Source organism: Strix uralensis, unplaced genomic scaffold (genome assembly GCF_047716275.1).
Source record: "Strix uralensis isolate ZFMK-TIS-50842 unplaced genomic scaffold, bStrUra1 scaffold_215, whole genome shotgun sequence".
NCBI lineage: Eukaryota > Metazoa > Chordata > Aves > Strigiformes > Strigidae > Strix > Strix uralensis.
The window spans coordinates 29,255-55,895 of NW_027436825.1; the positions used below are offsets into that span (position 1 = coordinate 29,255).

A 26,641-nucleotide genomic window follows, 5' to 3' on the forward strand; every position below is an offset into this window, starting at 1 on the left:
TACTGAGGGTGCACTCGATCCCCTCGTCTAGATCATCAATAAAGATGTTAAACAGGAGTGGCCCCAAAACCCAGCCCTGGGGGACACCACTCGTGACCGGCCGCCAACTGGATTAGTGCCAGAGCAGAGAATAACTGTTATGTACTGGTTGTGACCCCCAATCCCAAACGCCCCTGCACTGCTCGGGATGGGGGAGAGGAGCCTGGAGTGAAGGAGTGAAGCTGAGTCCAAGACAGGAGAGAGGAAAGGTGTTGTTTTAATATTTGTCATTTTTCCCCAGTAACTGAATTCATAATTAAATCTCTGTTTTAACTGAAAACAATTGAGTTTCTTTCAAATCAAGTCTCGCCTGCAGATCTCCCTGTCCTTGTCCCCACCCAGCACCTTTCTCAACCCCATTCTTCCTATATTCTCCCCCATCACGCTGGGGTGGGAGAGGCAGTGAGCGAGCAGCTGGGTGGCAGTTTGGTGATTAGCCACGGTTAACCCAGCACAGCAATGAGATGCCTCGGCTGGTGGATGAGGGCAGAGCAGGGAAGGTGTTTCACCTCTGTATTAACAATTCTTTTCATGCTGCGTCCCATCACATCCTGATAGGCAGAGTGAGGTGGACTGGAAACGGGGTGAATGGCCGGATCCAGAAGGCCATGGCCAAGAGCACAAAGTCCCCTTGGGAGCAGGGCACCAGTGGTGAACTCCAGGGGCCAATGCTGAGTCCAGTCCTGTTTAACAGGTGGGTTTGCAGATGGGAATGGGAAGGGATGGGATGCAGATGCGAAGCTCGAGGGAGCTCGTGACTTCAGGGTGTGACTCTCTGTGAGTGAATATGGACAGAGTCTGGGGCAGGGGGTGCTTTGGGGGTTCTTGGGGTCTCTGCTTGACAAAAAATGTGTTTTCCTTTGGTCTAAGGCCACCACCACTGTGGAAAGTGGCCTTCAGAGGAGGTAAGGTGGACTTCATATACAGCAGAGGAGTGGATTCTGGTTTTGCTTGAACCGTGCCTTCTGTTGATTCAGCATTCGGCAATTAAACATCCTCCGATGTTTAGTTCATCCACGTGAAGGTCACCTTCCAAGTACAGCAGGTGGGAGTTGGTGTCAACGGGCAGAAAGATGCAGCTACAGCCTGTCCTGGAGAAAGCTCAGCTTTGAACAAAGGTGCTGGAAGTCCCAAGGGGCTGATGAGGGAAATGTGGAGTTGGAGGTAGGGACAAAGATTGTCCCCAGAGTGTCTGACATAGAGGGTCTGGGCTTCCCGACGTGTTCAGCCTCTGTCAGGAGATGCTCAGGATCAACATCAATTGGAGTTTGCTGATGTCACTTAATGTGTGAGCAGGAAAATACGGAGTAGTGGAAAAAGAAGAAATTGTTTCTTATTGACATGGAGGACTGAAAGCTTTTCACTTTGACTGCACGCCTGAAACCTCTCAAATTAACCACTTCAGAAGTGAGGAATTAAGTTCTGCCGAGACTTGGCTTGTCAGGGGATTTGTGTGTTAATGAGCCCTCTGGTGCCAAGTTCCTGAACTGCAGGTCCTGAAAAGGGATTGAAGTGGCCTCTGGAGAAGGAAAAGTCAGCAGCAAACCTCCAAGTCTCTGAGGGTGTCAGTGATCCCCAGCGAGGGCCATGACTGAAGAGGCCAGGGAGGGAATGAGGAGACAAGGTTCCTGTCCCTGGGGGCTGGGGCAGCAGGAAGTCAGAGGCACTGCTTACGGGTTGAAAATCAAATGTTCAGGTGACTGTGAAAGGCCTTGATGGGTTTCATCAACAGGATGGTCAAGCCCTGATACCCTGGGAACGGGGATCCTTTCCCTCCTGGGATGCTCAGGGCTCTTCCTGGGGTCAGTGAGATGCAGGGGGGTGTGATGCTGATGCAGGACAGCGGTAGGACTGTCCCCAGGCTCTGTGGAGGGTGGGGGAGGAGGAAACGAAGCACTGTCGCTGTAGGAACTGGTGTCCTCTCAGGGTTCTCTTTGGAAGTGACAGCAGCCATGGTCGAAAGCACAAGGACTTCAGTTGTGTTGGGGGGTCCCCACCTCAACCCAGGAGCCATCCCCACCACAGGCTGTCCCACACTTTCGCCTCTGCCTGTGTCTCTGCAGATTTTAACCACCCCCCTGCTTCCCACCTCACTGACCCCTTGCTCTGACCTCGACCTCCCAACATTTACTGATGACTCTCTGTCCTCACTATGTCTTGAAACATAAAAATCTCTTTCTGAGGTTTGCCAAAGGCTGTGAGAGCCTTCCAAAGCCCTGATAATGCTCCTCCTTCGACAAAGATGTCCCAGCCCCCAGCCTCACTTGAATCCTCCATTTCCCCCATGTCCCAGCACTGAACTGCACATCCTCCTTATTCTGCTCCATCAAAATCAAAACTCAACCTATTTCACCTCAGGATGATGCACCCCCACCCCCCCATCTTCCTCCTGTCTTTTACACAGATGCTGACACCCCCCCCACCCCCTCTCTCCCTGCACTCCCATGAATCCCACAAACCCTTCTGCTTCCCCTGCAGCGACGGGACCTCAGCGCAGGAGCTTTGGGCATCCCCCAGGCTCACACACCTCTCGTTTCTTCCTTTGCTCCCCACACTTGGACGGACCTCAGGAACCATCTGTGAGCCTGGAGGATGCACAAACCGAGTGTTACCAACCTTCCACAGGCAAAGTGAAGTTTCCAGTCCTACATGTCCATAAGAAACAATTTCTTGTTTGGCCACTACTCCGTATTTTTCTGCTCACACATGAAGTGACATCAGCAAACTCCAATGGATGTTGATCCTGAGCATCTCCTGACAGAGGCTGAACACGTCGGGAAGCCCAGACCCTCTATGTCAGACACTCTGGGGACAATCTTTGTCCCTACCTCCAACTCCACATTTCCCTCATCAGCCCCTTGGGACTTCCAGCACCTTTGTTCAAAGCTGAGCTTTCTCCAGGACAGGCTGTAGCTGCATCTTTCTGCCCGTTGACACCAACTCCCACCTGCTGTACTTGGAAGGTGACCTTCACGTGGATGAACTAAACATCAGAGGATGTTTAATTGCCGAATGCTGAATCAACAGAAGGCACAGTTCAAGCAAAACCAGAATCCACTCCTCTGCTGTATATGAAGTCCACCTTACCTCCTCTGAAGGCCACTTTCCACAGTGGTGGTGGCCTTAGACCAAAGGAAAACACATTTTTTGTCGAGCAGAGACCCCAAGAACCCCCAAAGCACCCCCTGCCCCAGACTCTGTCCATAGTCACACCCCGACGTCACGAGCTGCCTCGATTCACAGAGAGAATCAACAAGATGAAATAAATTAAACGCTCTTCTATAAAGAATGAATTCTGCACTAATCCCAGTGTTTCTGGGTTATAGGAGTATCTCCAAGCAGGCTCTGCAGCATCTAGACCCCCTCATTCCTCATCCTCCTCCAGCGCTGGGCAGTTTGGGTGCAATTCTTTTCTACTCGCGGGAGAGAAACGAGTTGTCTCGACCAAGATGCTTTTGCCCACCCTGCCTGTCCACCAGCTCCTGCTCCACAAATTCTCCCACCAGCCCAGGGTCACATTTCCCGGTCCCATGTCGGGGCTTCAGGCCCCCCGCGTATCTCAGAGGCAGTGGACACCATTTTGTGGGCATCTGCATCAACCCTTGTGCTGGGTTTGTGTGGGGGGGGTTGATCATGGTGGAGGGGGACACAGCGTTGACCCCCTGTGAGAAGCTTCTCAAAGCTCCCCCAGCTCCAAGTTGGACCCGGCTTTGGTCACGGCTGAGCCAGTTAGCGATGGTGGTGATGCCTCTGTAGGCTGCACAAGTGTCTCTCATCGCATGTTACAGGCCACGCAACTGTTTCCCATCACACGTTGTAGGACATGCAACTGTGTCCCATCACATGTTGTAGGACACGCAACTGTTTCCCATCACACGTTGTAGGACATGCAACTGTTTCCCATCACACGTTGTAGGACATGCAACTGTGTCCCATCACATGTTGTAGGACACGCAACTGTTTCCCATCACGCCTTGTAGGACACGCAACTGTTTCTCATCACGCCTTGTAGGACACGCTACTGTTTCTCATCACACGTCGTAGGACACGCAACTGTTTCCCATGACACATTGTAGGACATGCAACTGTTTCTCATCACACGTAGGACATGCAACTGCTTCCCATCACACGTTGTAGGACACACAACTTTTTCCCATCACACCTTGTAGGACACGCAACTGTTTCTCATCACACGTCGTAGGACACGCAACGGTTTCCCATGACACATTGTAGGACACGCAACTGTTTCTCATCACGCGTCGTAGGACACGCAACTGTTTCTCATCACATGTTACACACCACACAACTGCTTCTCGCCATACACTGTAGGCTGTACAACTGTCTCTCGTTGCATGTTACAGGCCACACAAATGTTTCTCATTGCACGTTGTAGGCCACACATCTGTTTCTCCTCAGACATTTTAGGCCGCACAACAGTTTCCCTCACACGTTGTAGGCTGCACAACAGTTCCTCACACATTGTAGGCCGCACAATTCCTCACACGTTCTAGGCCGCACAACAGTTTCCCTCACACGTTGTAGGCCTCACAACAGTTTACCTCACACATTGTAGGCCGCCCAACAGTTCCTCACACATTGTAGGCCTCACAACACTTTCCCTCACACATTGTAGGCCTCACAACACTTTCCCTCACACATTGTAGGCCCCACAACAGTTTCTCTCACACATTGTAGGCCCCACAACAGTTTCCCTCACACGTTGTAGGCCGCACAACAGTTCCTCACACATTGTAGGCCTCACAACAGTTTCCCTCACACGTTGTAGGCCTCACAACAGTTTCCCTCACACATTGTAGGCCTCACAACAGTTTCCCTCACACATTGTAGGCCTCACAACAGTTTCCCTCACACGTTGTAGGCCGCACAACAGTTCCTCACACATTGTAGGCCGCACAACAGTTTCTCGTCACACCCAAGGGCACGTAGGACGTATTATTGTCCATATACAGGTGTTTCTCATCAAACCCAAGGACAAATTAGCCACATCAGCTCCCTCAGTCTGTTCTTCAAACCATCAACGATAATTAGAAAGAAACTTCTAACCAGGAGCCACCGTCCTTGAAGAAGAGAAACATCCTGGTACACGGAAGCTCGTTAAAATAGTTGAACGTAAATTAGTTTAATTGGAGATTGGAGTGTCCTTTGGACCCACCCGGTGCTTCGCAGACCCCTGCCCAAATAAAACCCTCAACCTCGGAGCGTGCGCAGAAAATTAAAAACTCAGTGTAACCTTAAATCGGAGCGAGCGTGTTCCTGACCAATGAGGGGTCGGAGTGATCAGTAATTAATCAATAATCACTGTAGTAATTAGATAATCGTGTGGTTTGGAGTGTATAAATATTTGGAAGTTCTTTCTGGTGGCGAGGAAGGGAGGGCAGGTGTTTTTAAGATACAACAAAGCTTCACGTTGATGTTAAATGTCGTTATCGTGGTTTTTAATTAAAGTGACTTTTTTCTTCCCCTAACGAACCCGTCTTTTTCCCCGTGACCATAATGGGTGAGCGACCCCTCCCTGAGCTTTTTTTTTTTTGACTCATTTTTTCTCCTGCCCTGCGCTGGGGGGAGCGAGCGGCTGCGTGAGGCCCAATTTCCCGCTGGGCTCAAACCACAAAAACCCCGAGTAAAGATTTTGGCCAAAAGTTGAAATATTTACAGAAAAGCAAATGTGTAACCGGTGCGGAGGAAAATTTCATTTTCAGTTTGACTCTGGTCTGTAAAATGTACATTTTTTCACAGGCCGCAGACAGGGACGAAGAAGCCGATGACGTTTTTTCACCCCCCATAGAAATAAAAATTTATAATTCTCATTCGTTTTGAGCAGTAACGTTTAATTTTGCTCAAGTAGCCCCTGATTTGAGTCCTTTGGCTGTTTTTCCTGCCTTGAGGCAAAATTAAGGAGAATTGGTAAAATATGAGGCGAAAAGGATGTGAAATATCTGATTTATGTACAACTCCTTTACTAAACCCAGCTGGGACCACCCATTATCTTTATTTCTTATTTATGCCCAAAATAGTAAAATCTGATGATACTGCCCATAAATTCAAGTTTCAACTGGGTTTCCAAGATGGCCGCGCTGGGAGCCCAGGGCTACAGGGACGGACTCCAGTTTGGACTGGGAGGCACTGGGGGATCCAGTTTGTACTGGGAGATGGCCCAGTCTGTACTGGAAGGGACCAGGAGATCCAGTTAGTACTGGGAAGAGGCCTGGTCTGTACTGGGAGCGGGGGGCAGATGATCCAGTTTGTACTGGGATGGGCCAAGTCTGGACTGGGTTGAGATCCAAGGATCCTCTTTGGACTGGGAGGAGGCCCAGTCTGTACTGGGAGGGGATCAGGGTGGACTGGGACCCACCACATTCTGGACTGGGAGGAGATGGGGGCATCCAGTTTGGACTGGGAAGGGGCCCACTCTGTACTGGGAGGGGTCAAAGGGATCCAGTTTGTACTGGGACAGATCCCAGGTGCTACTGGGGATGGTGCCAGGGGTTTCAGTTTGTACTGGGATGAGGCCCAGCCTGTACTGGGAGGGGATAAAGGGAACCAGTTTGGTCTGGGACAGGGCCCAGGCTATACTGGGAGGGGGTCAGGGCATCCAGTTTGGACTGGAACCCACCATATTCTGGACTGGGAGGGGGATGAGAGGTTCCACTTTGTAATGGGAATGGGCCCAGTCTCTACTGGGAGGGGCCAGGGGAACCAGTTTGCACTAAAATAAGGGCCCAGTCTATACTGGGACAATGCCCATTCTGCACTGGGAGGGGTCAGGGGTCAAGTTTGTACTGGGAGAGGGCACAGTCTGTACTGGGAGGGGAAAGGGAATCCAGCTCTGACTGGGAAGTGGCCCAGTCTGTAGTGGGACTGGGCCAATGAAAGCAGTTTGTACTGGGAAGGGCCCAGTCGGTACTGGGAGGGGTTAAAGGGATCCAGTTTGTACTGGGGCGGTGTCCAGTCTGTACTGGGAGGGGATCAGCATGGACTGGGACCCACCACATTCTGGACTGGGAGGAGATCAGGGCATCCAGTTTGGACTGGGAAGGGGCCCACTCTGTACTGGGAGGGGTCAAAGGGGCCCACTTGTACTGGGACAGATCCCAGTCGCTACTGGGATCAAGTTCTGACTGGGGAGTGGCCCAGTCTGTACCGGGACAGGATGCGAGGATCCATCCATTTATACTGGGAAGGGGCCCAGTCAGGACTGGGACGAGATCCGGGGATCCAGTTTGTACTGGGATGGGGTCATTCTGTACTGGGAGGGCACTGGGAGTCCAGTTTGTACTGGGAGGGGGCCCATGGAACCAGTTAGTACTGGAACAGGGGCCCAGTCTGTACTGGGCTGGGGATCAGAAGCTCCACTTTATACTGGGACGGGCCCAGTCTGTACTGGGAGGGGGTTGGCGGATCCAGTCTGTACTGGGAGCTGTCCCAGCCTGTACTGGGAGCTGTCCCAGCCTATACTGGTTGCTGATGGGGGTCCCGGCACTGCCCCTCACCCCCCCAAGGAGGAGGCCGGGACGTCCCCAAAGTCCTTTAATGTGGGTCCAGCCGCTGCGCCTGGGGTGGGGGGGGATGGGGCCCCCCGGGGCCCCCCAGAGTGACCCACAGATCCCCCAAGATGCCCCATAGGGACCCCAGGGTGACCCATAGATCCCCAGGGTGCCCCATAGGGACCCCAGGACCCCCCAGGCTGCCCCATAGGGACTCCAGAGTGACCTATAGATCCCCCAGGCTGCCCCACAGGGACCCCAGAGTGCCCCATAGATCCCCCAGGGTACCCCAGGACCCCCCAGGCTGCCCCATAGGGACTCCAGAGTGACCCATAGATCCCCCAGGGTACCCCAGGACCCCCCAGGCTGCCCCATAGGGACCCCAGAGTGCCCCATAGATCCCCCAGGGTACCCCAGGACCCCCCAGGCTGCCCCATAGGGACTCCAGAGTGCCCCATAGATCCCCCAGGGTACCCCAGGACCCCCCAGGCTGCCCCATAGGGACTCCAGAGTGACCCATAGATCCCCCAGGGTACCCCAGGACCCCCCAGGCTGCCCCATAGGGACCCCAGAGTGCCCCATAGATCCCCCAGGGTACCCCAGGACCCCCCAGGCTGCCCCATAGGGACTCCAGAGTGACCCATAGATCCCCCAGGGTACCCCAGGACCCCCCAGGCTGCCCCATAGGGACTCCAGAGTGACCCATAGATCCCCCAAGGGGCCCCACAGGGACCCCAGGTACCCCCAGGTGCCCCATAGGGACCCCAGAGTGCCCCATAGATCCCCCAGGGTACCCCAGAACCCCCCAGGCTGCTCCATAGGGACCCCAGAGTGACCTATAGATCCCCCAGGCTGCCCCATAGGGACCTCGAGTGACCCAGAGATCTCCCAAAGTGCCCCATAGGGACCCCATGACACCCCAGGCTGCCCCATAGAGACCCAAGTCTGCCCTATAGGGACCCCGGGCTGCCCCATAGGACCCCAGGACCCTCCCCCACAAGCTTGCCCCATAAATCCCCCAGGCTGCCCCACAGATTCCCCATAGATCCCACCCCCCCACCCCCCTCCTAGATTCACACACACCCCCCTTTTCCCCCCTCCCCAGGTGCTGGTTGGGGTGGGGCAGGGGGGGAGCTGGGGGTCGCTCAAGGGGGCTGTCGGGGGGCAGCGGGGGGTCGGAAGAGGCGCCAGGACCCCCGGCAGATGAGGGCGAACCAGTAAAGTTGGGGGGCCAAGAGGGCGGCGGCGGCGGCGTTGTAGGTGAGGGGCAGGGCGGCTGGGACCCCCAAGAGGGGCAGCCCCCGGTGGCGCCCGTAGGCCCAGTACAAGTAGGGGAAGAGGAGGACGCGGCAGAGGAAGAAGGTCACCAGCAAAGCCACCGCGTTGAGCTTGTGGAGAGTCGTGTGTTGGCGCTGGAACTGCGGGGGAGGGGAGAGAGGGGGAGGTGGGGGGAAGGACCTATGGGCACCTCAGATGGTCTTCTGGGGAGCCCCAAGCGTTGAGGGACCCGTGGACACCCCACATCTACCCAAAGGTTGAGGGGCCCATGGACACCTCAGATGTTCTGAGAACCTCAAGGGTTGAGGGACCCATGGACATCCCACATCTACCCGGGGTTTGAGGGGCCCATGGATACCTGAGACATTCCTCTGAGGACCTCAAGGGTTGAGGGACCCATGGACATCCCACATCTACCCAGGGTTTGAGGGGCCCATGGACACCTGAGATGTTCTTCTGAGGACCTCAAGGGTTGAGGGACCCATGGACACCCCACATCTACCCAGGGGTTGAGGGACCCATGGACACCCAAGATGTTCTTCTGGGGGACTCCAGGGGTTGAGGGGCCCATGGACACCTCAGATGTCCTTCTGGGGACCCCAGGGGTTGAGGGACCCATGGACACCCCCCATCTACCCAAGGGTTGAGGGACCCATGACCCGTGTTTGGAGAACTCCTGGCCACCCAAAATGTCCTCGTGGGGACCCAGGACTTGGTGGCCTATGGAGTTGGGGACCCCCCTGTCCACCCCCCCACCCTCAGGGGGGACCCAGTTGTCCTTCTGGGCTCACCAGGATGAGGACCTTGCCGAGGCAGACGAAGGGGGTGCTGAGCTCGGCCATCAGGAGACACCCCAAGAAGAAGTCGCCCTTCCCCTGGCGCCACAGCTGGGGGGACACATAGGGGACATGTGGGGACATTGGGGGGCACGGGGGGACATCAGGGGGACATGTGCGGGGACACTTGGGGGACACACAGGTCACACAAGGACACGAGGGCTTGGAGAGCCAAGGGGATGGGGGTGGCCAACTTGGGGTGTCGCCATCTCTCTGTCCCCGAGGTGTCCCCAAGGTGTCCCTGAGGTGTCCCCATGTCCCCAACGTGTCCCCAAGGGGATCCCATCCCCACTCCTGCTCCCCATGGCCATGGGGAAGCCAACAAGCACCATGGGGGGGGTGTGGTGGGCCTCCATGAGCACGTTCATCCCAAGGTGATGTCCCTCCATCCCATGTCCCTGAGCCAACCCTGTGTCCCCAAAGTGCCCCCAAGGTGTCCCGAGGTGTCCCCATGTCCCCGAGGTGTCCCCAACCACCCCCTCGTGTCCCCATCTCCACTCACACCGGCCACAGGGATGCAGATGAGCACCATGGCGGTGTGGTGGGCCTCCATGAGTACGTCCATCCCAAGGTCATGTCCCTCCATCCCACATCCCCAAGCCAACCCCATGTCCCCAACATGTCCCCAAGGTGTCCCCATGTCCCCGATGTGTCCCCAACCCCCTTCGTGTCCCCATCCCCACTCACAGTGGCCATGGGGAAGCCAACAAGCACCATGGCGGTGTGGTGGGCCTCCATGAGCACGTCCATCCCAAGGTGATGTCCCTCCATCCCACGTCCCCGAGCCAAGCCCATGTCCCCAACGTGTCCCCATGTCCCCGAGGTGTCCCCAACTCCCCCTCACGTCCCCACTCACGGCAGTCACGGGGAAGCAGACGAGCACCATGGCGGCGTGGTGGAGCACCATCAGCAGGTCCTTGCGTAGGTAGGAGCCGGCGGCCGCCCTCAGCGACGGGGGCGGGGCCACCTCGTGTCCCTTCACCTGGCCCCGGTGCCAGTGACACAGGAACATGGCGTAGATGTCGTAGATGAAGTAGGGGACGGCGAATTGGGGGTACACCCCCGCCAGCCAATGCCTGGGGCGGGGACGGGGACACGGGGGACATCAGGGTGACCCAGGCGTCCCCGCTGCCCCTCCCCCACCCCAGAGGGCACCCAGGAGTCCGGGTTAAGCCCGGCTCAGCCCTCGCCCAGCTGCTCCCGCTTAATCCCCCCCCCCTCCCCCCACCCTCCAAGGGGTCCCTCCCCCACCCCAAGGGTGTCCGAGTCACCCCTCCCCCCGCCCCTCAATCTGGGCGCTGTCCAGTGCTGAACTGGGTTGTCGTGGGGGAGGGGAGGGCTTGAGGGGGGAGGGGGGGCACCCATGGGTGCTGGGGGAGGGGTGGGCGTGGGGGAGGGACTCACTGGTCATCGATGACGTCATCGTGGCAGGAGGAGGAGATGATGTAGCCGGCGGTGGAGGCCATCACCGCCTGCACCGAGGACACCAGCCTGGGGGGACACGGGGGGGGGGGGGACACACACGGGGGGGGGACGTGAGGACACGGGGGGGGGACACACGGGGGGGGCGTGGGGAGGACGTGGGGACACGTGGGGGGACATTGGGGGGAACATGGGGACATGAGGAGGGGCACAGGGGGACATGGGGGGGATTGTGGGGACATGGGGGGACACATGTGAGGACGTGGGGACATCGGAGGGGGTCGTGGGGACATGGGGGGGACATGGGGGAGACGTGGGGACATGGGGGGGACATGGGAGGACACGAAGAGGGGCATGGGGGGACGTGGGGACACAGTAGGGGGACACGGGGCATGTGGGGACATCGGGGGGTCATGGGGACACGGGGGGACACAGGGGGGATGTGGGAGGATGTGGGGACATAGGGGGGACATGGGGACATGGGGGGGATGTGAGGACACGGGGGGGGACATGGGGACATGGGGACACAGTGGGGGGACCCGGGGGGGATGTGGGGACATGGAGGGGCACATGGGGGGGACGTGGGGACACAGCAGCGGGTCGTAGGGACACGGGGGGACATGTGAGGACGTGGGAACATGGGGTGGGACACGGGGGGGACGTGGGGACACAGGAGGGGACATGTGAGGACATGGAGACACGGGGGGGGACAGAGGGGGGACATGAGGACACGGGGACACTGTCCAGTCCCCCCCCTCCTCTGGGATGTCCCCGCCGTGTCCCCGCTCCGGGTCACCCCCATCCCCCTCCCTAAGCCGCCCTCGTCCCCGTGTCCCCGCGCTGTCACCGTCACCGGCCGCGTGCCACGCCGAGCCCTGGCCCCGGGTTGTCCTTGTCCCTGCGCCCTCCCTGGCCCTGGCGCCATCCCTGTCCCTTCCCTGTCCCCCATCCTTGTCCCCATCCCTGTCCCCATCCCTGTCCCCAAGCCATGATGTCCCCATCCTTGTCCCTGTCCCCTCCCTGTCCCCATCCCTCTCCTGTCCCCATCCCTGTCCCCACACCCTCCCCATCCCTGTCCTTGTCCCTGTCCCCATCCCTGTCTCCACGCCATGATGTCCCCATCCTTGTCCCTGTCCCCTCACTGTCCTTATCCCTCTCCTGTCCCCTCACTGTCCCCACACCATCCTTGTCCCCATCCCTGTCCTTGTCCCTGTCCCCATCCTTGTCCCCACACCCTCCTGTCCCCACCCTTGTCCCCATCCCTGTCCCCTCACCCTCCCTGTCCCCATCCTTGTCCCCACATTGTCCTTGTCCCCATCCCTGCCCTGTCCCATCCCTGTCCCCTCACTGTCCCCACGCCCTCCCTGTCCCCTTCTTGTCCCCATCCCTGTCCCCTCCCTGTCCCCATCCTTGTCCCCACACCCTCCCCTCCTTGTCCCCATCCCTGTCCCCATACTTCTTCCATCACTGTCCCCTTCCTGTCCCCATCCTTGTCCCCACATTGTCCTTGTCCCCATCCCTGTCCCCTCCTTGTCCCTACACCCTCCCCTCCTTGTCCCCATTCCTGTCCCCATCCCTGTCCCCTCCATCCCTGCCCTGTCCCCTCCTTGTCCCCACACCCTCCCATCCCTGTCCCCATCCCTGTCCCCATCTTGTCCCCACACCCTCCCCATCCTTGTCCCCCTCCCTGTCCCCTCACTGTCCCCTCCCTGTCCTCACGCCCTCCCTGTCGCCTCTGTCCCCATCCTTGTCCCCACACCCTCCCCTCCCTGTCCCCCCCCGGTACCTGGCAGCCAGGATGGTGGCGTGAGGCCCCGGGACCCCGGCGCGGCCCAGCGCGGCCCGGCCCAGCAGGAAGAGGCCGGGGAAGAAGAGGAGCCCCGCGGCCAGCGCCGCCCCGGGGGGGGCCATGGGGACGGGGGGGGGGCGACGGGGCGGGGCCTGCGGGGGGCGGAGCCGCGGAGGGGGCGTGGTCTGCGGGAGGGGCGGGGTTTGCGGGAGGGGCGTGGCCCGGGGTGGGGTCTTTGCATATTTACGGGGCTAACGTTGCCTCTCCCTTAGCCTCTTGCATATTCATGAGCCGCCGGCTTTGCCCCGCCTACGCGCTCATTTGCATAACGCGCGCGGCCGCCCAAAACCGCCGCGTCGCCACGGCAACGGCGAGCGGCGCGGGAAAAAGCTCCGCGCATGCGCGCTTCTGCGTTTTCCCATTGGCCCAGGCAGCAGCCAATAGAAAAAGGCGAAGCGGACGCGTTGCCGGGCAGAGCGGGAGGCGGCGCGGTGCCGCGCTGATTGGTCGAGGCAGGGAGGGGGGTCCGGCGGGGCGGGTCCACGCCGCTGCCGGCCAATAGAAACCCGCGGTGGGGGTTGTCATGGCGACGGCACGGCGGGAGGGGGGGTATCGCGGTAACAGCGCGTGCGCGGGGGGGGGGGGGGCCAATCCGCTTGGGCTCGTTTAATATTAATGAGGTGGGCGGGGCTCATGGTGTTTAAATTAATTAATTAAGGGTTTAAATAGACTGACGCAGTGCTCATGAATATTAATGAGCGGTTTATGAAGCTCGCTGCGGCAGATGGAGCGCGCCCCTGGGTAACCCCGCCCCTCGCGCCACCAGGCCACGCCCCCTCGGCCCTCACTAAGCCCCGCCCCCTGCAGCGACCCCGCCGAGGGGGCGTGGCCACGCCTGTCAGTTTCCCCAAGCGCCGCCCCCAACCCCTCACCTTGGGGGGTCCCCCAGCCCCATGGGGGGGGGGGGGAGGGCACCCCAAAAATGGGTGAAAAGCCCAAAACGGGGGGGGGGGGCACCCCCAAAACTGGGGGGGGAGGGGCAAAAAGGGGGTGTGCGGGGGAATGACCCCAAAACTGGGGGGGCCAAAAATGGAGGGGGGAGACCCCCAAAAAGTGGGGGGTACCCCCCCTAGTCTTGGGGGTTGTCCCCAAAAATGGGGGTGCGGGGGGGTGGGGGGGGGGCAAATGAAGGGGGAGTCCCCAAAATAGCGCGGGGGGGGGGGCGGGGGGGGTCCCTGAAATGAGGGGGCGCGCCCCAAAATGGAAGAGGGGGGGGGTCCCTGGAAGCAAGAAGAAGCGCCCCCCCCCCCCCCAAAAAAAAGGGGGGGAGGGGGCGCCTTTCCCCTCCCCCCCCCGGAGGAGGGAGGTGGGGGAGGGGCGGGGGGGGGTGTGTGTCTATTTTTGGCGGCCGAAAGGGCAGAGGGCACCCGAGAAGGTCAGGAAAGGGGGGGCCCCCCCCGCGCCCCCCCCCCCCCCGGGGAGCCCCTATATAAGGGGGAGCCCCTGGCACCCCAAGCGCCGCCCCTGGACACCCAAAGGTGAGTTTTTTTGGGGGGGATATCCCCTCCCCCCCGGCTGCACCCCAAAACCCCCCCACCCTGGTGTTGGGACACCCCCCCCCCCCGCACCCCAAAATTTCGGCTCCCCTCCCAGGGCCACAAACTGCTCCCAATCCCCCCCCTGCACCCCAAAACTGACCCTCCCTTCCCCCCCGCCCCCGCCGCACCCCCGGGCCTGTGACACCCCCCCCCGCACCCCAATACCGCCCCTGCACCCCAAAACCCCCCTGGACACTCTTCTGCCCCCCCCTGCACCCCAAAATCCCTCGGGACCCCCCCCCGTCACCCCAATCCCCCCCTCGGGACACACCAAAACCCTCCTCGCCCCCCCCTCGAATCCTCCAGGATCCCCCCAGGACCCCACTGAACCCCAAAATCTCCGGGTACCCCCCCCGACCTTGCCCACCAATATCCCTCCTGCACCCCAACCCCGCCCCGGGACCCCCCCCCTTGCACCCCAAAACCCTCAAGGTCGCTTCAACCCCCCCCCCCGAGACCCCAAAATCCTTCTGGGATCCCTAAAACACCCCCTCGGGACACACACACACACCCCCCCCCCCCCCGGGCACCCCAAAAGTCCGGTGGGCCCCACCGTGACTCAGCTCGACGTTGCCCTTTTAAGGCCCCGCCCCGCGGAGGGGGCGCGGACGTTACGGCGCGTCTGGCCCCGCCCCCCCCGCGCGCCTCGCCGCTCACCGCGACCAGGTGGGGGGAGGGCGGGGAGCGGCAGATTTTGGGGTGAAAAGGGGCGGTTTTGGGGGGTGGGGGGCGGATAGGGACGGGGCGAAGTCAGATTTTGAGGTAAAAAGGCAGTTTTTGAGGGAAAAGGGCAGTTTTTGAGGGAAAAAAAAGCCGATTTACGAGTCTTGGGGGAGGTTTGGGGGTGAAAGGGGTCAGATTGTGGGGTGTGGGGGGAAGTTCTGAGGTAAAAAGAGCAGATTTTGGGGTGAAAAGTGGAGGTTTTGGGGGGTGGGGGGCGGATAGTGACGGGGCAAAGGCAGTTTTTGAGGGAAAAAAGGCGGTTTTTTGAGGGAAAAACCGATTTGCGACTCTTGGAGGAGGTTTGGGGGTGAAAGGGGTCAGATTGTGGGGTGGGGGGGGGGAAGTTCTGAGGTAAAAGGGGCAGATTTTGGGATATGGGGGGAAGTTCTGAGGTAAAAGGGGCAGATTTGGGGGTGAAAAGCGCAGATTTGGGACGGGGGAAATTTTGGGGTGAAAGGGGCAGCTTTTGAGGTGGAAAGGGCAGATTTTGGGGTGTGGGGGCAGATTTGGGGTGAAAGAGTCAGATTTTTGAGGTGAAAATGGCAGATTTTGGACGATGGGGGCAGATTTTGGGGTGAAGGGGCAGATTTTGAGGTGAAAAAGGCAGATTTTGGGGTGTGGGATTGCTTTTGGGGCTGAAGGGGCCAGATTTGGGGTGAAAGAGACAGATTTTGGGGTTTGGGATGAGATTTGGGTGTAAAAAGGAGCAAATTTGGGATCTTGGGGCAGGTTTGGGGGTGAAATGGGCAGATTTGGGGGTCTGGGGGGAAATTGGGGGTGCAAAGGCAGATTCTGGGGTAAAAGGAGCAGCTTTGAGGTGTGGGGAGAAATTTTGGCGTGAAAGGGGCAGATTTGTGTGTCTTGGGGCAGATTTGAGGTGAAAGAAGCAGGATTTGGGCTAGAGGGAGATTTTTGGGGTGAAAAAAGGCTGATTCTGGGGTGTGGGATCATAATTTGGGGTGAAATGAGAACATTTTGGGGTTGGGGGCAGATTTGGGGCTCTGGAGGCAGATTTGGGGGCAAAAGAGGTAGATTTGGGGTGTGGGGGAGAAATTTTGGGGTGAAAATGTGTATTTGAGGTGAAAGGGGGCAGGTTTTAGTCCCTGGAGGGAGATTTTGGGGTGAAAGGGGCAGATTTTGGGGTTGAAAGAGGCAGATTCAGGGTGAAAAGGGGCAGGTTTTGGTGCCTGGGTGGAGATTTTGGGGGTGAAAGGGGCAGATTCTGGGGTGAAAAGGGGCAGGTTTTGGTGCCTGGAGGGCGATTTGGGGGTGAAAGGGGCAGTTTTTGGGGGTGAAAAGGGCAGATTTGAGGCTAAAAAAGGAGATTTTGATGCGTGGAGGGAGATTTGGGGGTGAAAAGGGCAGCTTTTGGGGGTGAAAAGGGCAGATTTGAGGCTGAAAAAGCAGATTTTGATGCCTGGAGGGTGATTTTGGGGGTGAAAAGGGCAGATTCGGGTGTGAAGGGGGCAGATTCGGGGGTGAAGGGGGCAGATTTGGGGTGCAACGTGGAGATTTGGGGGGAGCAACGTGGATCCCAGGTTGGGGCCGGCGTGGGGAGGGGCCCTGAGTTCCTCTTCCTTGACCTTGAAACGCCCTTGGAGTTGCCTTTGGGGGCGGGGGGGGGAGGGGGGGGGAGCCTGGGTCCCCTCCCCGGGGGCAGCCATGGGGGCGGGCAGGGCCGTCACGTCCCTGGGGGTGGCTGATGTCACCGCTGTCCCCCCGCTGATGTCACTGTTGATGTCACCACAGCCGCCGCGATGTCTCCGCCGGTGGCAGCGCTGAGCCCGGAGCAGAAGAAGGAGCTGGCGGCCATCGCCCAGCGCATCGTGGCCCCCGGCAAGGGCATCCTGGCCGCCGATGAGTCTACTGGTGGGGCACTGGGAGAGACTGGGAGGGGATTGGGGGGCGCTGGGAGGGAGGGGGGGAGCACTGGGAACTACCAGGAAGGGATCAGGAAGCACTGGGAGCATGCTGGGAGCATACTGGGGGGCACTGAGAGGCACTGGGAACTGACAGGAAGGGGTTAGGAAGTACTGGGAGTGTACTGGGAAGGCACTGGGGGGCACTGGGATCTACCAGGAAGGGATCAGGAAGCACTGGGAGCATGCTGGGAGGAACTGGGAGGCACTGGGAACTACCAGGAAGGGGTTAGGAAGAGATTAGGAAGCGCTGGGAGCATACTGGGAGGCACTGGGAACTACCAGGAAGGGGTTAGGAAGCACTGGGAGTTACTGGGAGGGGATTGGGGGGCACTGGGAGGGAGGGGGGGAGCACTGGAAACTACCAGGAAGGGATCAGGAAGCACTGGGAGCGTACTGGGAGGCACTGGGAACTACCAGGAAGGGGTTAGGAAGAGATTAGGAAGCACTGGGAGCATACTGGGAGGGACTGGGATACACTGGGGAGTACTGGGAACTACCAGGAAGGGGTTAGGAAGCACTGGGAGCATACTGGGAGGGACTGGGATGCACTGGGGAGCAGTGGGAACTACCAGGAAGGGATTAAGAAGCACTGGGAGTGTACTGGGAAGGCACTGGGGGGCACTGGGATCTGCCAGGAAAGGATCAGGAAGCACTGGGAGCATGCTGGGAGGGACTGGGATGTACTGGGAATTAACAGGAAGGGATTAGGAAGCACTGGGAGCATACTGGGAGGCACTGGGAACTACCAGGAAGGGATTAGGAAGCACTGGGAGCATACTGGGAGGGACTGGGATACACTGGGAAGCACTGGGAACTACTGGGAAGGGATTAAGGAGCACTGGGAGCATACTGGGAGGGACTGGGAACTACCAGGAAGGGATTAGGAAGCACTGGGAGCATACTGGGATGCACTGGGGAGCACTGGGAACTACTGGGAAGGGGTTAGGAAGCACTGGGAGAGTAATGGGAGGCACTGGGAGGAACTGGGAGGGTACTGGAGGGCACTGGGAGGGGACTGGGGCACACAGGGAGCTACTGGGAGTCACTGGGACACAACTGGGAAGGGACTAGGAGGGCACTGGGGGTTACTGGGGAAGAACTGGAAGGCTACTGGGAGCCACTGGGACAGCGTTAGGCAGCTACTGGGACCTACTGGGAGACACTGGTACAGCACTGGGAGCTACTGGGATTTAGTGGGAGGGCACTGGGACTTACTGGGAGCTACTGGGAGGCACTGGGAGGGTGCCGGGAGCCTGGCCAAGCACTCTAGTGCCCCGAGGGGGTAACATGGAGGGTACTGGGAGGAACTGGGAGATACTGGGAGGCACTAGGGCAGCACCAGGAGACCCCTGGGAGTTATTGGGCTATACTGGAATGAACTGGTTTATACTGGGATGGCAGCAGGCAGCATGGGGAAGCAGCTGAGCACCTCAAGGTGGCATCAAGAGGGTCTGAGAGCTACTGGGGCTGAACTGGGAGCTACTGGGAGGCACTGGGACAGCACCAGGCAACCAGTGGGGGTAACTGGGATATACTGGTCTGAACTGGGAATTACTGGTTTGTACTGGGATGGTTGCAGGCAGCATTGCAAAGAGTCTGAGCACCCTGAGGTGGCACCAGGGAGACCCTGAGAGCTACTGGGGCTGAACTGGGAGCTACTAGGAGGCACTGGGACAGCCCCAGGCAATCAGTGGGGGTTACTGGTCTGTACTGGGAGTAACTGGTTTCTACTGGGATGGCAGCTGGGAGCATTGCAAAGCATCTGGGTACCTGAAGATAGTACCAGGGGATCCCTTTGAGCTACTGGGGCTGAACTGGGAGCTACTGGGAGGCACTGGGACAGCACCAGGCAACCAGTGGGGGTAACTGGGATATACTGGGAGTAACTGGTTTCTACTGGGCTGTCAGCTGGGAGCATTGCAAAGCATCTGGGTACTTCAAGTTGGCACCAGGGGATCCCTTTGAGCTACTGGGGCTGAACTGGGAGCTACTGAGAGGCACTGGGACAGCACCAGGCAACCAGTGGGGGTTACTGGTCTGTACTGGGAGTAACTGGTTTGTGCTGGGATGTCAGCTGGGAGCATTGCAAAGCATCTGGGTACTTCAAGTTGGTACCAGGGAATCCCTTTGAGCTACTGGGGCTGAACTGGGAGCTACTGGGAGGCACTGGGACAGCACCAGGCAACCAGTGGGGGTAACTGGGATATACTGGTCTGAACTGGGAATTACTGGTTTGTACTGGGATGGTTGCAGGCAGCATTGCAAAGAGTCTGAGCACCCTGAGGTGACACCAGGGAGACCCTGAGAGCTACTGGGGCTGAACTGCGAGGCAGTGGGACAGCCCCAGGCAACCAGTGGGGCTTACTGGTCTATACTGGGAGTAACTGGTTTCTACTGGGATGGCAGCTGGGAGTATTGCAAAGCATCTGGATACCTCAAGGTACTACCACAGGATTCCTATGAGCTACTGGGGCTGAACTGGGAGCTACTGAGAGGCACTGGGACAGCACCAGGCAACCAGTGGGGGTTACTGGTCTGTACTGGGAGTAACTGGTTTGTACTGGAATGGCAGCTGGGTGTATTGCAAAGCATCTGGGTACTTCAAGTTGGCACCAGGGGATCCCTTTGAGCTACTGGGGCTGAACTGGGAGCTACTAGAAGACACTGGAACAGCACCAAGAGACCAGTGGGGGTTACTGGTCTCTACTGGGAGTAACTGGTTTGTACTGGGATGGCTTCAGGCAGCATCGCCAAGCGTCTGAGCTCAGTGGGAGCGGAGAACACGGAGGAGAACCGGCGCTGGTACCGGCAGCTGCTCTTCACCGCCGACAGCCGGGTGGACAACTGCATCGGTGGGGTCATCCTCTTCCACGAGACCCTCTACCAGAAGACGGATGATGGGCGCCCCTTCCCCCAGGTCATCCGCGGCAAGGGCGCCCTTGTCGGCATCAAGGTGGGGACACCTTGGGGACATCGGGGACGTTGGGGACATCGAGGACAAGGAGGGGACACGGGGACGTTGGGGGCTTCTTGGGTTGGGTCAACCATGTTGAAGGTGGAACCAGGTCAACCACATCAGAGGTGGCTTCATCAGATGCCTTTGGGGGCGTTGAAGTGGGGACATCTTGGGGACATCTTTGGGATGTTGGGGACATCGGGGACAATGAGGGGACACGGGGACGTTGGGGGCTTCTTGGGTTGGGTCAAGCATGTTGAAGGTGGAACCAGCTCAACCACGTCAAAGGTGGCTTCATGAGACGCCTTTGGGGGGGTTGAGGTGGAGACACCTTGGGGACACGTTGGGGATGTTGGGGACATCGGGGACAAGGAGGGGACATGGGGACATTGGGGGCTTCTTGGGTTGAGTCAACCATGTTGGAGGAGGAACCAGCTCAACCACGTCAAAGGTGGCTTCATCGGATGCCCTTGGAGGGGTTGAGGTGGGAACACCTTGGGGACATTTTGGGGACACCTTGGGGACATCAGGGACCTTGGGGACAATGAGGAGACATGGGGACGTTGGGGGCTTCTTGGGTTGAGTCAAGCACGTTGAAGGTGGAACCAGCTCAACCACGTCAAAGGTGGCTTCACCAGATGCCTCTGGGGGGGTTGAGATGGGGACACCTTGGGGACATCGGGGACATTGGGGACAGTGAGTGGACGTTGGGGACAGTGAGGGGACTTGGAGGCTTCTTGACTTGGGTCAACCCCATCAAGAGGGTCTTGGTGGGGATGTGGAGACTTTGAGGGGGACGGGGGGATGTTGGGGCAACGGGAGGATGTTGGAGGGACACGGGGACATCGAGGGGACACGGGGGTGACACGGGGGGACGTGGGGACAGGGTGGGGATGGGGCCAGCACCCCAGTGACCCTGGTGACCCCGGTGACCTTGTCCCTGTCCCCCAGGTGGACAAGGGGGTCGTGCCTCTGGCTGGCACCAACGGCGAGACCACGACCCAGGGTGAGTGACAGCTGCATCCCCAAGGGTGGCCCCGGCCACCAGCCCGCCCCCGTGGCCACCACGGTGTCCCCACCCCTGATGTCGCCCCCAATGCCACCACAGTGTCCCCACCCCTGATGTCGCCCCCAATGCCACCAGTGTCCCCATCCCTGATGCCACCATGATGTCCCCATCCCTGATGCCACCACCGTGTCCCATCAGTGTCCCCATCCCTAATGCCACCCCTGATGCCACCACACTGTCCCCATCCCTGATGCCACCACCGTGTCCCATCAGTGTCCCCATCCCTGATGCCACCACTATGTCCCCATCCCAGATGCTACCCCTGTGTCCCATCAGTGTCCCCATCCCTAATGCCACCATCCCTGATGCCACCATGATGTCCCCACCCCTGATGCCACCCCTGATGCCACCACAGTATCCCCATCCCTGATGCCATCCCCAAGCCCCATCAATGTCCCCACCCTGATGCCACCACGATGTCCCCATCCCTGATGCCACCACAGCGTCCCCACCCCTGCTGCCGCCCCCACACCCCATTACTATCCCCACCCCTGATGCCACCCCAGCGTCCCCATCCCCGCCTCCATCCCCCTCACCCCGCTGTGTCCCCACACCCCTGCCATGTCCCCGCGCCCCCGCCGTGTCCCCGTCCCCGACGTCCCCGCGCTGTCCCCAGGCCTGGACGGGCTGATGGAGCGCTGCGCCCAGTACAAGAAGGACGGGGCCGACTTTGCCAAGTGGCGCTGCGTCCTCAAGATCTCCGAGCACACGCCCACACGCCTGGCCGTCCTGGAGAACGCCAACGTCCTCGCCCGCTATGCCAGCATCTGCCAGCAGGTCCCCTCCCTGTCCCCAACCCTGTCCCCGTGTCACCTCTGGGTGCCCTGTAGTGGTTGGTGGCCACCGCATTGTAGGTTGACATCGCAAGGTGGCACCTAGATGGGTGTGGTGGGATGTAGAGATGGTCTGATGGTACCTACATGGGGTGTAGTGACATCTCCACATCTTCAGGTCACCTCGGTGTGTCCCCACACTGTCCGTGTGTCACCTCCAGGTGCCCCGCGGTGGTTGGTGGCCACCAAGCTGTAGAGTGCCACCACAAGATGGCACCTAGACGCGGTGTGGTGGCAACTAGATGGGTGTGGTGGGATGTAGAGATGGTGTGATGGAACCTGACAGGTTGTGGTGGCACCTCTGTGTCCTTGGGTCACCTCAGTGTGTCCCCACACTGTCCTTGTGTCACTTGCAGGTGCCACACGGTGGTTGGTGGCCACCGCATTGCAGGTTGACATCGCAAGATGGCACCTAGATGTGGTGTGGTGGCACCTCTGTGTCCTTGGGTCACCTCAGTGTGTCCCCACACTGTCCCTGTGTCACCTCCAGGTGCCCCGTGGTGGTTGGTGGCCACCAAGCTGTAGGGTGACACCAGAAGATGGCACCTAGATGCGGTGTGGTGGCACCTCTGTGTCCTTGAGTCACCTCAGTGTGTCCCCACGCTGTCCCTATGTCACCTCTGGGTGCCACACGGTGGTTGGCCACCACGTTGTAGGTTGACATTGCAAGATGCCACCTAGACGTGGTGTGGTGGCACCTCTGTGTCCTTGGGTCACCTCAGTGTGTCCCCACACTGTCCCCGTGTCACCTCTGGGCGCCACATGGTGGTTGGTGGCCACCACGTTGTCGGGTGACACCACAAGATGCCACCTAGACGTGGTGTGGTGGCACCTCTGTGCCATTGGGTCACCTCTGCATGTCCCTACCTGTCCCCAGGCCACCTCCCCCCTGGCCACCACCATGTCCCCATCCCCATGTCCCCTCCCGCTCCCCGTGGGGTGTCCCTGTCCCCAACGTGTCCCCTCCGTGTCCCCCCAGAACGGCATTGTCCCCATCGTGGAGCCCGAGATCCTCCCAGATGGTGACCACGACCTGAAGCACTGCCAGTACATCACCGAGAAGGTGGGTGACGTCCCCAACACCTCCCCGTGTTCTTGCCGTGTCCCCAACATGTCCCCAACCTGTCCCCAACCTGTCCCCAGGTGCTGGCGGCCGTCTACAAGGCGTTGAGCGACCACCACGTCTACCTGGAGGGGACCTTGCTCAAGCCCAACATGGTGACACCGGGCCACGCCTGCACCAAGAAGTACAGCCCCGAGGAGATTGCCATGGCCACCGTCACCGCCCTGCGCCGCACCGTGCCACCCGCCGTCCCCGGTCAGTGCCACCTGCACCCCGTGGTGGCCATGGCCCCCGTGGTGGTGGCCCCGTGGTGGCCACGTTCCTTCCTCCCTGCCCCCCCATGACTTAATGTTCTCATGGTGGCCGCATGTGCGCATGGTGGCCCTGTGGGTGTGGCCTCTTGGTGGCCCCATCCCTGTGTCTCCATGGTGTCCCCACCCCCATGGCCATGTCCCCACGGTGTCCCCACCCCCATGTCCACATTCTCATGACCATGTTCTCATGGTCTCCTCATCTCCACCCCCACAGTGTCCCCATGTCCCTGTGGTATCCCCATGGTGTCCCCACCCCCATGACCATGTCCCCATGACTATGTCCCCATGGTGTCCCCATGATGTCCCCACCCCATGGCCACGTCCCTGTGGTGTCCCCATCCCTACCCCATGTCCCTATGGTGTCCCCGTCCCCATGGCCATGTTCTCATGATCTTCTCATCTCCACCCCCACAGTGTCCCCATGTCCCCATGATGTCCCCATCCCCGTGTCCCCACCCCCATGACCATGTCCCCATCTCCATGTCCCCATGGTGTCCCAGTCGCCCCATGACTCTTCTCGTGGTGGCCGTGTCCCCACAATGTCCCTATCCCCATAACCGTGTCCCCATGGTGTCCCCATCCCCCCATGACTATGTCCCCACATCCCCATGATGTCCCCACTCCATGGCCACGTCCCTGTGGTGTCCCCACCCCCATGTCCCCCTCCTCATGGCCATGTTCTCATGATCTCCTCATCTCTGTCCCCATGGTGTCCCTGTGACCACATTCCCCCCCCCGCCCCTGGTCCCCACGAGTGGCCTCCTGACCCTTGTCCCCACGTCCCCAGGCATCACGTTCCTGTCGGGTGGCCAAAGCGAGGAGGAGGCGTCCCTCAACCTCAACGCCATCAACCGCTGTCCCCTGGCGCGACCTTGGGCCTTGACCTTCTCCTACGGACGGGCCCTGCAGGCCTCCGCGCTGAAGGCCTGGGCCGGCAAGAAGGACAACACCAAGGCGGCCCAAGAGGAGTACGTCAAGAGAGCCTTGGTAGGTCCCTGTCACCTCCTTGGGGACACGGAGGGGTGGGGGACGTGAGGATGGTCGGGGGTGGTGGGGATGGGGACAAGGAGAAGGTGGCCCAAGAGGAGAAGGTCAAGGAGGGTCTGGTGGGTCACCCATGGGAGCATCGGGGGGCTGGAGGCCATCTTGGGTGTGGAGGGGACATGGGGACAGGGAGGGGACAAGGGGAAGGTGACCCAAGAGGACATCATCAAGTAGGCTCTGGTGGGTCACCCATGGGGACATCGGAGGGATGAGAACAGGGAGAAGGACATGGGGAAGGTGGCCTGAGAGGAGAAGGTCAAGGAGGGTCTGGTGGGTCACCCATGAGGACATCGGGGGGCTGGAGGACATCTTGGGTGTGGAGGGGACATGGGGACAGGGAAGGGACGAGGGGAGGGTGGCCCAAGAGGAGAAGGTCGAGGAGGGTCACCCATGGGGACATGGGGACATCAGAGGGGTGGGGACAGGAAGAGGAACACCAGATGGAGGACATCAAGGAGGATCTGGTGGGTCACCCATGGGGACGTCGGAGGGGTGGGGACAGGGAGAAGGACACGGGGAAGGTGGCCCGAGAGGAGAAGGTCAAGGAGGGCCTTGGTAGGTCCCTGTCACCTCCTTGGGGACACAGTGGGGTGGGGGACGTGAGGATGGTCGGGGGTGGTGGGGACGTGGGGATGGGGACAAGGAGAAGGTGGCCCAAGAGGAGAAGGTCAAGGAGGGTCTGGTGGGTCACCCATGGGAGCGTAGGGGGGCTGGAGGCCATCTTGGGTGTGGAGGGGACATGGGGACAGGGAGGGGACAAGGGGAAGGTGACCCAAGAGGACATCATCAAGTAGGCTCTGGTGCGTCACCCATGGGGACATCGGAGGGATGAGAACAGGGAGAAGGACATGGGGAAGGTGGCCTGAGAGGAGAAGGTCAAGGAGGGTCTGGTGGGTCACCCATGAGGACATCGGGGGGCTGGAGGACATCTTGGGTGTGGAGGGGACATGGGGACAGGGAAGGGACGAGGGGAGGGTGGCCCAAGAGGAGAAGGTCGAGGAGGGTCACCCATGGGGACATGGGGACATCAGAGGGGTGGGGACAGGAAGAGGAACACCAGGTGGAGGACATCAAGGAGGATCTGGTGGGTCACCCATGGGGACGTTGGAGGGGTGGGGACAGGGAGAAGGACATGGGGAAGGTGGCCCGAGAGGAGAAGGTCAAGGAGGGCCTTGGTAGGTCCCTGTCACCTCCTTGGGGACACAGTGGGGTGGGGGACGTGAGGATGGTCGGGGGTGGTGGGGACGTGGGGATGGGGACAAGGAGAAGGTGGCCCAAGAGGAGAAGGTCAAGGAGGGTCTGGTGGGTCACCCATGGGAGCATCGGGGGGCTGGAGGCCATCTTGGGTGTGGAGGGGACATGGGGACAGGGAGGGGACAAGGGGAAGGTGACCCAAGAGGAGAACATCAAGTAGGCTCTGGTGGGTCACCCATAGGGACATCGGGGGGCTGGAGGACATCTTGGGTGTGGAGGGGACATGGGGACAGGGAAGGGACGAGGGGAGGGTGGCCCAAGAGGAGAAGGTCAAGGAGGGTCACCCATGGGGACATCAGAGGGGTGGGGACAGGAAGAGGAACACCAGGTGGAGGACATCAAGGAGGATCTGGTGGGTCACCCATGGGGACGTCGGAGGGGTGGGGACAGGGAGAAGGACACGGGGAAGGTGGCCCGAGAGGAGAAGGTCAGGAGGGTCTGGTGGGTCACCCATGGGAGCATCGGGGGGCTGGAGGCATCTTGGGTGTGGGGGGGACATGGGGACAGGGAAGGGACATGGGGACAGGGAGGGGACAAAGCCAAGGTGGCCCAAGAGAAGAAGCTCAAGGCCTGGGGCCACCCAGGGGGTGGGGAGGGGGCCACGGGGACAAGATGGCTGACGTCCCCCCCCCTCCATCTCCTGATGTCCCCTTGTCCCCTCTGTCCCAGGCCAACTCCTTGGCCTGCCAGGGCAAGTACACCCGAGCGGCCCGGCGGGGGCGGCCGCCAGCGAGTCCCTCTTCGTCTCTAACCACGCCTACTAGACGCTACGTCACCGCAAGCCACGCCTCCCCCCCTTTTTTTTTTTGTTTTTTTTTTCCTTTTTTTTCCCTTTTTTTCTCTCCCTGCCACGGCGGGACAATAAAATGGCGACGGCAGAGGGGCCCCGGGTCGGGGCGGGGCGGGGCGGGGCGGGGGGGGGGGGGACGACACACACAAGATGGCGCCGTGCTGTGGCCACGCCCCCTCTGGCGCCTCTGCGCACGCGTCACTTCC

At 59.9% G+C, this 26,641-nt stretch overlaps 2 protein-coding genes across 2 annotated transcripts; one reads left to right on the forward strand and one right to left on the reverse strand.

The window, feature by feature from the left end:
- Positions 1 to 8,640: 8,640 nt before the first annotated feature.
- Positions 8,641 to 13,035, reverse strand: TLCD3B (TLC domain containing 3B). The gene is made up of 5 exons (XM_074857452.1): positions 12,867 to 13,035; positions 11,063 to 11,149; positions 10,515 to 10,734; positions 9,614 to 9,709; positions 8,641 to 8,962 (listed from the first exon to the last, which is right to left on the reverse strand). The coding sequence occupies exons 1-5, from the start codon at positions 12,989 to 12,991 to the stop codon at positions 8,690 to 8,692; spliced, it is 801 nt and encodes a 266-aa protein (XP_074713553.1). The 5' UTR covers positions 12,992 to 13,035; the 3' UTR covers positions 8,641 to 8,689.
- Positions 13,036 to 14,359: 1,324 nt separating this feature from the next.
- Positions 14,360 to 26,523, forward strand: ALDOA (aldolase, fructose-bisphosphate A). Its single transcript, XM_074857450.1, is given in 10 exon segments — positions 14,360 to 14,407; positions 16,940 to 17,059; positions 19,854 to 20,065; positions 21,020 to 21,074; positions 21,754 to 21,914; positions 22,950 to 23,033; positions 23,114 to 23,288; positions 24,135 to 24,334; positions 26,315 to 26,342; positions 26,345 to 26,523. Coding segments are annotated over 9 exon segments (1,092 nt in total). The 5' UTR covers positions 14,360 to 14,407; positions 16,940 to 16,947; the 3' UTR covers positions 26,410 to 26,523.
- The last annotated feature ends 118 nt before the right edge of the window (positions 26,524 to 26,641 follow it).